Genomic DNA, 12,337 nt, shown 5'->3' on the forward strand with positions numbered 1-12,337 from the left:
GGGAATCATGTCGTACCACACTTGCAAAAGGAAACCAGTCTATAGGATTATCTGAAGTTATTCTTTGACCAGTATGAATAATTGAAAATGTAAATACCCTAGAATGACATAACATTGATTGTTGACATCGTATCAGTCATCATCATCATTAGAGGAATCTCCTTTATCTACCTTTTTAACTTCACTGAAGGTTAATTCAGTCCAGTGTAGCAAAAATAAGCAGCCAAATGCCAATATTCAAAATTGCATCGTGGGGTATTACCTAGTGAGTGCATTATAAATATGTGCTGCTGATAATATCGATTTCCAATAAACTCATCATATTTAGTATAAATAGTATGCCAGCGTGAGATTTAGAACACATCCCCCCTATCTTAATCTAGTAGTTTTAATCACATGTTATTGCACTGTTGTATTGTTCTATGGAGGACGTCACACCGCCTCCACGTCTAAATACGTCATGCTTTGGCATGAGCCAATGAATGATCAGTATTTTTACACATCTGAAATAATACCCCGAGTTGGGTCTGTCAGACAAACGGGCGCTTTCAGTTTTTGCAAGACATGCAAAAACTGAAAGCGCCCGTGTGACTGCAAAACTAAACTACATGCTTTGCAGTCTTTCACGCACGATAATATGTGCAGGAATAAATGTGGACTCCTGAACGTGGCAGGCTTGCTGCCTGACAGGCTGTACTCAGGGTATAACTCCCCCCTAATACAATACGGTGCTCCCATTGGTTTACGCGTTAGTGGCGGGGCATTGTGAAGCAGGGACTGGAGGGCTGATTTGCTAAAACAAAAACATTGACTGTAGCCACCAGCTAGCTTTACTTAATCAATGAGACGCATCACCCGATCGGATCCGGATGACAGCGAGAACATCAACAGACCAGTAAATACGAGCGTCGCTGAAAACGAAGTAGACTATTGTTCGCTTGCTGCTATCAGCTGTAAGCTACCGCTAGCTGGTACCTAGCATAGGCCCAGAGCTGGGTCAAAAATGAGCTCTTCCCGGGAGATTAAACGTAAGTATCGGTTTCTTCTCCGACCTTCGGGAAGCTGTCGGGGCGGCTCATTTGTTTCAACTGTCCCGCACGGTGTTTTTTTTTTTTTTTTTTTACATTTTTGATCCATTCTGCAGAACTACAGAAAGCAAAGAGCAAAGCGGAGAACAGCAGCAACTTAAGAGAGGAAGCCACCATCTGCAATCAGCTGGGAGAGCTGCTGTCCAGGAGCGGTAAGCAGGTCATCGTGAGCCGCAGGATCAACGCAGATAGTTTACTTCTGAACCAAAAAAGTATTTATTTGGACTAGAATAGGAACACTTAGATCTGGAAAGTCCAACCCTTAAACCCAGTGAAAAGTAGGAACAAGAGGAATTACATGTAGACTAAATGTTCAAATTCATTCAAGCAGAATTTTAAATAAACACAGTGGCCCATTTGCAAAACTCTTAAATGTACATTTGCTTTCATGATTATTATTTTTTTTTTTTATAGGTGATTATGAGGCTGCCATCAGGGAGCACCAGCAGGAATTGTCTCTCTCTGAGGTGCTCAATGATGTGATCGGACGAGCCGTAGCTAATCGTAAGATCGGAGAGTGCTACGCGGAGATGGGCAACATTGAGGCTGCGTTGAAAGTGAGTAGATCGGCTTCTCACACCAAGTGAAGAGGTTGAATACATCCACTCGTTAATTGGCCGATGCCTTTTTCGTTACTTTAATAGTTCATGCAAAGGTTGTGTGTCATTTTCCTCTTCAGCACCAGCGGTGCCACCTGGAGTTGGCTCGCTCCGTCAGAGACCATGCTGAGGAGCAACGGGCACTGGCAACCATTGGTCGCACCTACCTCTTCCGCTATGAATCCGACCAATCGAGGAACAGTTTAGAGCAAGCGGAGGACGCCTTCAGGAGGAGCCTGGCCGTTGTGGATGACTGTCTAGGAGGTCTGCTTGTTTGCATCCTCAGGCATTTTATGGAGCCTAGTAAAACATCTGGTGCATAGTTTTTGATCTGCATTTCTATCCGACTTTTTTTTCCATTTATTTCACCTCCAGGGACTGTGTCGGGTCGAGAAATTAGCGAGATGAAGGCTCGTCTCTTCCTCAATCTCGGTCTGGTCTGTGATCATCTTGGGGAGCCAAAACGTTGCAGCGAATTCATCCGACGAAGCGTCTTCATTGCAGAGTCGGTGCATTCTGTCAAGCACGTGTAGAAACGGTTTGATTTATCCGCCAGCCAATACTGATTATTGCTCCTTCTCTGTTTCTGTCCTGTAAAGAAAGAGCCAGCTGCTTGAGGATCTATACCGTGCAAACTTTAACCTGGGCAACATCTTCTTCCGTAACGGTCAGAAATCAAATGCCGTGCGCTGCCTTGAACAGGCCAAAGAGTGCGCGAGGAAGATCAAGGATAAGTTCAGCGAGAGCGAGTGCTTTCACTGCATCGGCAAGGTTTGAAAACTGATTCTAGAGAGATCTGTAGCAAAGCCACTAACTAAATACTGAACATAAGCAACAGATGTGTTTTAATCATTTGTGTGTCTCCATTCATTCCGCAGGTGCAGCTCTCTCTGGGGGATTTCGTAGCGGCAAGACGATCTCTAAAGAAAGCTCTCTTGCTGGGTTCCCAGCAGCCACTGGACAGGCAGGCAGTGAAGAAAGCGTTCAAACACGGTGACGGAGCTATTTTTATTTAGCCACCTTTTGTCTGTTTCTTGCCCTTCTTGTGTGTTAAATAAAACTAAGTTGATGGAATTCCTTGTTTGAAATTCCACAGCGGATCAGGGCTGTAAGTTGGAGGAAGAGCTGGGGGAGGATCAGGCCAAACGGATAAACTCCCATCAGGCTGTGGGCCTAGCGGAGCAGCTGGGGGACCTTTACTGTAAGGTTAGCTGCTACAGCAAAGCGCTGGATGCGTATCACGCTCAGGTAGGCAGCATTTTAACGCTTTCATTGGCGTCAACCATTGTGCCAGCATTTCATACTAAATGACACGAAGCCTCTTTGTCTTTGCGGTGTAGCTAAAGGGCGCCGAGGTGCTGGGAAAGCCTGCGAGGGAGCTGGCTGTCATCCACGTGTCCCTGGCTGCGACCTACACAGACCTGACGCAGCACAGTAAGGCCGTGGAGCACTACAAACAGGAGCTGGCTTTACGACAGGGCAGCCTTACTGAGGTACTTTACCCTAACCCTAAAGGGTTAATCAGCCGAGTCACCCCTGGGAGAAGAACAGACTCAATAATTACATGAAATATGATTGACTAATATATGCAATCATCTGGATGTGTCTCAATCAGGAGTGTAGCACGTGGTTGAGCCTCGCATCAGCTCAGGAGGAGAGCGGCTGCTCCTCTGAGGATGCCGACAGCAGCTACAGTAAAGCATCAAACTGTGCTCTACGATCTGGCCAGGCCAGACTACAGGTGAGATGGGATTAGCCGATGCTTTACGCGCCATGCAAAGACTTGAAGCTGGAAATCGGGCGCGATGAAAGCTCGCTTCCTCTCCGTCAGAAACGTGTGCTGAGGCTCTGGCTGGCGTCCCAGAAACGTCTGGGTTCATCGAACGCTGACAATACGGAGTCCAGGCTGCAGGAGCTGTGTGCCGCTGAGGGCTGGAGCCTGGACGGGAGCGACGGTGAGGAGGATGAAGAGGAGATGGACAACAGTGAACCTCTGGATGATAGCGATGTTGTGCTCTCAGACTCAGGTGGCCCGTCGCATTCGTTCATTCGTTCATTTATACATTGCAACAAACTGGATTCTAAGATTCAAACTGATTTTTGCTTTCCAGATGATGACTTGGACGGTTATGACAGGATGGTGTCAGGAAGGAGGAAGGCAGGACGAGTGAGTTGTCACTTTGCACAAGCAATCGTCTTATCTGTGCATTCTCATTTTTGTGCAAACCTCTGGCCTTTTTTCGTCCATGTTGTTTTTCTTCTTTAGTGGAACAAGAGGAATGAGAAGGGTGAGACGTCTCTGCACAGAGCTTGTATTGATGGAAACCTGAAGCAGATCCAGTATCTGGTTGAGCAGGTGAGACGAGCAAAATACAAATAAGAATCGACATGCATTTAAATTGTAAATGTGCAAAATTGACACACAAAACACAATGAAAGTCACACAGATGAGAAAACAATGTATTCTGTCCACAAGCCGGCCAGAAACAAAGTCGGAGATAATAAAAATGAAGTAAACATTTTAGTCGCTGCGTGGATCGTTTAGAAGGAAAGGGATTGACTGCAGGCAAACTGTAGCACCCGTTGACATGCACTAATGATTTACTTTTTGTGTCAGGGTCACCCGGTGAACCCGAGAGACTACTGTGGCTGGACTCCCCTTCATGAGGCCAGCAACCATGGTCACTATGGTAACTAATTTCTGCGGTTAATTGCATTTAAATGGAGAACATTGTCTATGAAAATGCCCCCCCCCCCCCCCCCCTATTTTTATCTCCTCTCCAGACGTCGTAGCACTGCTATTGGAGCGAGGCGCGAACATCAACGATCCTGGCGGCCCTTTATGCGAGGGCGTGACGCCGCTCCACGATGCCCTCGCTTGTGGCAATTTTAAAGTTGCGAGACTCTTAGTGGAGCGAGGAGCATCTGTTACTCTAAGCAACTCCAAGGTGTGTGTGTGTGTGTGTGTGTGTGTGTAAAAATCTCTCGTGGTGAATGCGACTTGCTGCAGCAGAGGTTTTGTATTCATGCTTGCTTGCTTGTTTGTTTGTTTGTCCGAGAGCAAAGTAGAACTCGGGTTCTGATGAATTTTTTATCGGGATGGATCTTGTGTTGTAAATTCTGGATGAGTTCTTCACCTCCCTCAACAGTATCATAAAAAAATAATCGACAAATCCAAATTCAGCTACCCAGGCCTTGTATCTGGAATATATCATATAGAACTAGTTTTTCCATTTTTCAACTAATCTTGACTTTTATTGTAGCTTAAATGTAATTTGCTCTGTGACTGGATTTAATGTTGTTATATGTCAAACCTTCAAGTTTTCCTTTAAATAGAATATCATTTTGCTCTCGTTTCTATGAACAGTTGACAACTCAAATGCAATTTAATCTGGATCTAGTAATATTTCAAGTCACATCCCCTCCACGGAAATGAATACATGAAGTGTGCCGCTAGTTCTCACTGTCTTCTTTCAGGGTGACGCAGCTTTAGACACCCTGCGTCACTGGCAGAGGACGTACAGCCGAGAGCTGGACCAGGAAACCAAGCAGGAGAGCCTTGCTACAGAGAGGCTGCTGAGGAAGGCCCTCGCAGGAGGAGGTGCCGCCATTTTGTGTCCGCCTACAACACTTTTCCGACACTGTCTTTACCCACTCGTGTCTTTCTGACCCAGTGACTGCCGCTCCGGCCCCGGCCAGGCCGTTCGAGGCTCTGCAGGACAGCCAGCTGTTTGATGCAGAGAACTCTGAGCCGCTGTCGTATTCCAGCGAGGACTGGCCCCCAACTAACAGGAGCTCTGAGGTGAAGGTGGCACCTGGCAGCCCCAAACGGTGCCAGAGTAACGGTCCAACACAGCGCAGCAGGTCCAGAGGAACGGATGCTGCTGTCCTGTATGGGGTAAAGGACAAGTATTCATTCATAGGTGGATTAAAGTACCTAAATCTGCGTTATTTCTTTCAATACATCTTTGAGATTATGCTCATTTCATTCATAGGAGTCTTTGAGTTTGTGTAAATCTGTGTATCCTGTAGGACGACAGTAGCTCCGACTCTGACTGCCCAGTCAGTCCTCTTCGGCCCGTTCGCCCCAGACAAAGTTTCCCTGCAACCCAGAATCAAAAGGAGGCTCCCCCAAGCAAAGGTGCCAACCCGCTCCCCAACTTGGGTCGCGAGCGTGTCGGAGAGGCTCCCGCGCCATCTGTCTTCACTCGCGAGGAGTACCACGACGCCATCCGAGGCTTAGGCAGCGCCAAATCTCGACTCCAGGGTCTGCCGCAGCCTCCGTTTTTGAGCACGCCGGCTGTTTCATCCAGAAACAAATCAGCGCTGATTCCCGAAGACGAGTACTTTGCTGATGACTGGCTGGAGGACGATTTGGGGGAAATCCAGCCAAAGAAAAAGAGGAGGATTCAAGTGGAACCGAACGGGATTAGGGAGGATGATGCCGCTTTGCCTTCATCAGCAGGCGGTCGAAGCAAGCGTTTAAACTCTGATGCTGCCTGTAGAGGTAATGATTTCACGTTTGTTTTTGTTTTAAATTCTCATTCAACTCAACGTTTGTTCCTTCATCCTACCTTAATGTCTCTCCTCTGTTAGAGTCTGCGGCTCGCTTCTCCTCCAGCAGGAGCGTGTCTCAGAGGAAGAACGGCTCCCTGAAGCCTCAACAGGTGAAAATGACTCAGATGCCAGGCATGGTTAGGCTGGGCCGACGAGAGGTCGGCAGGTCACCGAGCCCCACGGTTACGGACGATGTCGAGGCGAGGCCACAGACTCCGCCCCTGCCACAAATACACACACAGGTAAGGATTAATCTACACTCAAACATTTACACAATACACACAACTTGATTACCTTCATACTGGAATTAATGTGGTGCTGCTGCTTCTTCTTCTTCTTCCAAACTGTCCAAAATGATCAAAAGAGAAACCCGGTTAGGACGGCAACATTCACAGGCTCGTGTTGGACGGCTGAATAAATTGACTGTGTTGTGCGGCACCAATATTTGACACTGCAGCTTGGAAAAACTAGCCTCAAGCAGAAATGAGGAGCGGCTTACAGAGAATTGCTGAGCTCCTGCAGAGTTCTTTTTTTTTAACAGGTCGATGTATTTTCAGTGCTCAGCCTTCCCCGTGTCGCTGCCTCCACCAATCAGAATGAGGGTCCGGGTTCAGGAAGACATCTTCCTAATCCCAGTTCCACAAAGGTTTGTGCCTCTTTCATTTTAGTTGTGTAAATGAATGAATGGCGTTTTTACTTTTGTTTGAAATACATCATGCTTTCGATTGATTGATTCATTCCGCTTTTGCAATTCAAGTAAAACAAATTTAAGTAAAAACGCAATTTCAAATTGAAAACGAGCATTTCATCAACAATCAAGCCCACGTTATAAAATCCTTTTTTAGCCTGTTATTTCTAAAAAAAAAAACAACCCATTTGAGCTAATGAGGTGTAACATTAAATGTACTGAATGTCAAATAGGATTAGCATGATTTCACAGTTTTTCATGTGGATCTTAGAGGCTCCTGCAGCACCAGTGATTTTTACGCTTTTAACATGTTGATATTTTTGACTCTACTGCTGTTTCGCATATTGTCTGTTTTTTCCTCCTCCAGCGAGGCCGACTCCTGCACCGTGTCGTGGCTGTGTGAGCAGGCCGCTCAGCGTTACTACCAGAAGTGTGGCCTCCTGCCGCGCCTCTCCCTGCAGAAGGAAGGAGCTCTGCTTTCCCCTCAGGACCTGCTGCTGGCCGTCCTGCACACCAATGAAGAGGTGAGAAGAACGTCGCACAAAGACCATTTTAATCTGGAGGGGATTTACAATCCCGTTTGCGTTGAAGGTTCTGGCTGAGGTTTGCTCCTGGGATCTTCCTCCTCTCCCTGAGCGCTACAAGAAGGCCTGTCGAAGCCTGGCAGTGGGTGAGCAACACACATACATAGACATGTACAAGCACGCGCGCGCAATTTAACAACCCATTCCGGAGCACGCCATCTCTTTGTCCCCCCCTGCAGACGAGAACAAGCGTGTCACCCGGCTGTGTGAGGTGCAGGACGGGAGCTCCTCTCTGTCGGTGTGTGGCCTCAGTCTGGCCTCCTCTTCTTTCAGGCCGCTCCTCCGCGCCCTGAAGCTTCAGGCCAGCCTCGCCGAGCTGCACATCTCTGGCAACCGCCTCCACGATGATCTCCTCCCCGAGCTGGTTGCCACCGCAATCACCCTGCCTCGTCTTCGGCTGCTGGATGTTTCCGCCTGTCACATTACAGGGGAAGGTTTGGAGAAAGCTGTAAATGCTTTAAAGGCACAGAGCCATCCGGCTTTTCCGGTAAAGATCCCAGCTGGACATTCCCGTCTTTATTTCTCTCTCCCTCGTCACAAGTCTTTCTTTTGATTTCATGCAGCTCACCAGCTTTTGAAAAGAATGTGGTCGCTGCAGTTTATTCTATCCTTAAATTCAGAGATATGAGTATTTTTATGTTTGTATTTCATGTTGACTGGTGTCTTGCTGAATTCAAACAATGTTATACTACTTGTAAATGTTTAATCAGATGAAAGCCAAACTTGATTCAGTCTTAGGTTTAACAGTTTCCCCTCACAGCTTCACACTGTTGACAGTTTCAGTGATGATTACTGGTTACTACTTTCGTACTTCGTTTTTACTCATCACGCAGTTTTTATTTGTTTTGCCGCTGTTGGAGGTGAAGTGTAAACACAGCCCCCCTCCCACAAGTGACAAACCACGGTGTTAACCCCCCCCCCGCCCCCCCCATAGACAAACATTTGTTCCGTCAGAAGTGAGCGTGACAGATAAAATAAATGTAGGACCATGATTCCTGAGGTTCTCCACGTGCTTTTCTAGTTGCTCGTGGTTTTTATCTTGCAGTGCCTGGAGGATCTCAACCTCAGCATGAACCCACTGGGTGACGGCGTGTCCGAGTCCCTGTCCTGTCTGCTGTCCCGCTGCCCCCTGTTAGCCAGGCTATCCCTGCAGGCCTGTGGCCTCACTGCCCGATTCCTGCAGCAGCACCGACTGCTGCTGGCCGGCGCTCTGACAGGTGACTCCACCCAAACGCCACAGGATGTTTAGATTCAGTAGTTACTGGGCTGGTTGAAGTTATCGTTGCTTCGGATTTGAAGTGCAGGTAAAAAGATGAGCGCAATCAATACAGCTGTCGGTGCCGGTGGCGTCCATGGAATCTGTTACCAATTAAGAAAAAGGTGTTTTAAGGGGTGGAGAAGTGATTAAATGAATGTCTGTTGATCTTCCAGGCACAGGCCACCTTAAATCGGTGTGTCTATCCCACAATGCACTGGGCTCCACCGGCTTTGAGCTGGTGTTGAAGACTCTGCCTCTCAACGGTCTCACACAACTGGACCTGTCGGCGGTACGCGGGGGTTCGGCTGAACACTTACCGCTGCAGCACCTCACCAACATCCTGTCACAGGTAGGCCTGCCTAAATCCTGACATTTGCACGCACAAATCTTTACACACACACACACAAAAACGAACTGCTCCTGCAGGACACATGAATTAAACGATATCTTCTCGTAGGATGAGTGTTCGCTGACGCACCTGAGTCTGGCAGCCAACGGGTTGACGGACAGCAGCGTAGCCACCTTGTCCGGGTGTGTGCACATTTTGAGTGACGGGATTCATGCTGTGATCTCGTGAAGGAATAAATCACTAGCTCCTTTTTTTAAAGGCTATTCATTTGAGATTTCAGGACCTTACTTCGTCATCTTTTATTATTGTTTGGAAATTCAGGTGTCTTCCATCGTGCCCGACTCTGGTGAGCCTGAACCTTTCTGCGAACCCTTCTGTCACGTCGGCAGGACTCCACAGCCTCCTCGTCTCCCTCAGGGAGGCGTGTCGCTCTTTGACCCTTCTGAACCTTCAAGGTACGTATACAATTGCGCATGAGTCAGAAAATTAGTGATAGATGGCGTTCACTGTTTTGCACTGCAGCACATCTGAGTACCTTCTATACAAGACAGTCATACTCTTGACCTTTATCGGCTCAGAAATATGAAAACTTATTATTAGCATGATTTGGAGCCTAAAAGTCAGACATGGTTCATTGCATGTTTTTCTACTGAAGTGTAAGGAGAGAGGTCAAGGTTCACTGTCTGACCTACAGGTTGTCAGGTGTCTGGACCCTGGGATGGTGCAGATTTGGACGGGTTGTCAGCGCTGGTCCAGGACCTCCGTCTTTGCTCTCAGGGACTCAACAAGCTGGACCGGCAGGCTTTAAAGCTGAGCTTGGTCAGCAGCCATTCACATGGGCGCTTCATTGATCGGAACAGCAAATGCCTGGTCTCTGCTGCAGCCTCCTCATGATGAGGGAATAATGAAATCGTCAGTTCTAAAATCACTGATCATGACTGAAACATATGGGATCCGTTGTAAACTCTTTATAATAAGACATTATTATTTTAAGGCTTTAGCTCGTAAATAATCTCTTTAAAGGGAGAAAGCTGCAGTAAAACGAAAGTGATGCAGAATCCTTGATGTTCTGTGTTACAGGCTGTAATATCTTTATTTATCTTTGTGTGTCTGTGAAAGTGGATAGATGTTCTGTCACCATTCAATCTAGTGAATTATTAAAAAGAAAACAAAGTGACTTGTGTACTGTGGCCAGTTTTACATCTACAGGAAATATTTTCTTTCTTTTGCTCTTGGTCTCTCAGCTTGCGGTTGTTAGGTGGGTGGAACGAGGTGCAGGCTGAGATCTGTCATCGGATTAGCTCTTTTCTGTATCCAAAAAAGTATGAAAGAAAGTGTGCAGCTTCATATAAATGTGTCTCCCTGCAGTATAGGTCCAGGGCCGCCAACATTAAATTCTAATAATTTAAAGTGACATTTCTTTGAAAAATTTATTTCCTTATTCTAGAAAGCAAATATACATGCTGAGAAATAGTGATATTTCCTGCGCTATTAACAATAATAGAAAAACAAACTTGAAAGGAAATATTCATTTTTATTAAAAGCAGACCTTAACTTTCCTTTGAAATTTCAAATTGCAGGCTTTGAATTTCACACCTCTGCTACAAATGCATCATTGATTTATTTTTTATTTTTTTAAAAGAAGGTACAGTGTTTCATTATTTGATACAAATATCAAAATGAAGCTACAGAACAAAGTGAAATGCAGTTATGAACAGAAAACATATTCTTTATTGTATGCTTTTAATGCACGGGCTGTGCACAGCTTTAGGGATATTTGTTGATTTCAATGTGGGTCTCTTTGCCGTTGTAGAAAAGCATGTTCAAGAACTCTTTTTCCCTAAAGAAAGCAGAGAAGGGAAGATTGTAATCATGCAGGATGTATGGAGGTTATTTAAGTAAACAATCAAGTAACATATCCTCTACATATATACTAATAATAAATGACTGGATTAGCATTATTGTATGAGAATTTAACATCTGACAGGTCTTGATGAACTCACTTGCAGGCTCTGACGTTGACGCAGATCGTTCTCACGTCATCGGTGGTGGAGATCTCCTCGATTAATTCTGCAAGGTGTCCCGATACAAATTTGCGGCACATGGATTTCAAGAAGCCAATCTGGTCGCAGACAGACTTAAGCTTTGACGATATGGTCTGTGAAAGAAAATAAAGAATCAGGCATTATTGGTCCATCCGCGACAAGATAAAATATATTTGAGCGTTTTTATTTTACCGCTGCAGTGCCGTTAGCGCCAATGGACTTCTTCACCTTGTTTATGGCCCACTTACAAGCCCAGCACACACCTGGAAGCTGTAGGGCAAAGTGATTTTCAATAAAATCCTTCTTAGTTATTACCAGTACTAAAAATATGAATAACTAATTGTTTATTACATATTTATAATGCTTCACAGTTCATACTATGCCCCACTGTGTTTCAGGGCATCTTTATACTTTTAATTTAACATTACTACTTTAACACATTTTACACAAGCTTATAAAGTAAAATACATCAGAAGCGATGAAACCAGTTGAATATATTTTTAATATTTTTGCCTCATGACAACCTTACAGAAAATAATTATCTTCCTGTCAAAGGACTTTGATCGTTTTAATTTGAACCCAAGATAGGTTTTCTGATCAAATTTGAGTATTCTTATATTATTTTATATTTTACAGCATTGGATTTTCCATTTTCCACCAGAGCTGCCCTTCTGGGGTGTCTAAAGCTGTGACATTACCATGCCGGCTTCCACGGAGGTCTCCACATGGTCCTGGTCACCAATGTCCACCGTTAAGGTTCTCCCCTGGACTGTCCAGACTATTAAGATAAAAAAAAGAATGAATATTCAAACAAGAGATTGTCATAGATGCAGATTCCACATTCTGCAGCTCACCTGAACAGGTTACCAGTATGCACACGAGGAGAACTGAGGAGGTTTCCATCATTGATGGTGCACGGCGTTCGTGTACACCTTTTATACGCAGCAGACGTTGGGGGGGGGGGGGGGGGGGGCTGCATGCAACATTCGTGCAAGGCCTTCAGAAACAAATTCAAACCACAAGTGCATAAATTCACACCTTGTGGTAGCACCGTCACATTCTTCACACGACCCACTCTTCTAGATACCATTTAGTCAATGAAGAGGAAATTATGTGTTGGAGCCTGTTTATTTGTCATCTATGTGTCGGATCCAGTTTTAAATGATCCA

The 12,337-nt window shown here is 45.7% G+C and overlaps 2 protein-coding genes across 2 annotated transcripts; one reads left to right on the top strand and one right to left on the bottom strand.

The window, feature by feature from the left end:
- The first annotated feature begins 1,003 nt into the window (after nt 1-1,003).
- On the top strand, nt 1,004-10,017 carry tonsl (tonsoku-like, DNA repair protein). The gene is made up of 28 exons (XM_068752267.1): nt 1,004-1,028; nt 1,145-1,240; nt 1,503-1,645; nt 1,768-1,951; nt 2,063-2,192; nt 2,287-2,458; nt 2,566-2,680; nt 2,784-2,935; nt 3,028-3,180; nt 3,303-3,428; nt 3,519-3,714; nt 3,799-3,854; nt 3,954-4,043; nt 4,305-4,377; nt 4,472-4,635; nt 5,165-5,288; nt 5,362-5,585; nt 5,720-6,194; nt 6,284-6,486; nt 6,802-6,890; nt 7,300-7,456; nt 7,524-7,602; nt 7,696-8,003; nt 8,562-8,733; nt 8,948-9,123; nt 9,232-9,305; nt 9,445-9,578; nt 9,818-10,017. Exons 1-28 carry the CDS (start codon nt 1,004-1,006, stop codon nt 10,015-10,017), a joined length of 4,290 nt encoding a protein of 1,429 aa, XP_068608368.1.
- Nucleotides 10,018-10,859: 842 nt separating this feature from the next.
- Nucleotides 10,860-12,071, bottom strand: nkl.4 (NK-lysin tandem duplicate 4). The gene is made up of 5 exons (XM_068751896.1): nt 12,023-12,071; nt 11,867-11,946; nt 11,361-11,438; nt 11,127-11,281; nt 10,860-10,963 (listed from the first exon to the last, which is right to left on the bottom strand). Exons 1-5 carry the CDS (start codon nt 12,069-12,071, stop codon nt 10,891-10,893), a joined length of 435 nt encoding a protein of 144 aa, XP_068607997.1. The 3' UTR covers nt 10,860-10,890.
- Between the last annotated feature and the right edge of the window lie 266 nt (nt 12,072-12,337).

Source organism: Brachionichthys hirsutus, chromosome 18 (genome assembly GCF_040956055.1).
Source record: "Brachionichthys hirsutus isolate HB-005 chromosome 18, CSIRO-AGI_Bhir_v1, whole genome shotgun sequence".
Lineage (NCBI taxonomy): Eukaryota > Metazoa > Chordata > Actinopteri > Lophiiformes > Brachionichthyidae > Brachionichthys > Brachionichthys hirsutus.

What these genes read in the sequence shown, in the direction of transcription:
- tonsl (XM_068752267.1), top strand. Translation starts at nt 1,004, where the DNA reads ATGAGCTCTTCCCGGGAGATTAAAC. An exon ending in CAGCAACCATGGTCACTATG is followed by an intron (nt 4,378 to 4,471) that starts GTAACTAATTTC and finishes TCTCCTCTCCAG; the next exon opens with ACGTCGTAGCACTGCTATTG. An exon ending in GCTGGCCGGCGCTCTGACAG is followed by an intron (nt 8,734 to 8,947) that starts GTGACTCCACCC and finishes TTGATCTTCCAG; the next exon opens with GCACAGGCCACCTTAAATCG.
- nkl.4 (XM_068751896.1), bottom strand. Translation starts at nt 12,071, where the DNA reads ATGGAAACCTCCTCAGTTCTCCTCGTGTGCATACTGGTAACCTGTTCA. An exon ending in CATACTGGTAACCTGTTCAG is followed by an intron (nt 11,947 to 12,022) that starts GTGAGCTGCAGA and finishes TTATCTTAATAG; the next exon opens with TCTGGACAGTCCAGGGGAGA. An exon ending in CCTCCGTGGAAGCCGGCATG is followed by an intron (nt 11,439 to 11,866) that starts GTAATGTCACAG and finishes TTTGCCCTACAG; the next exon opens with CTTCCAGGTGTGTGCTGGGC.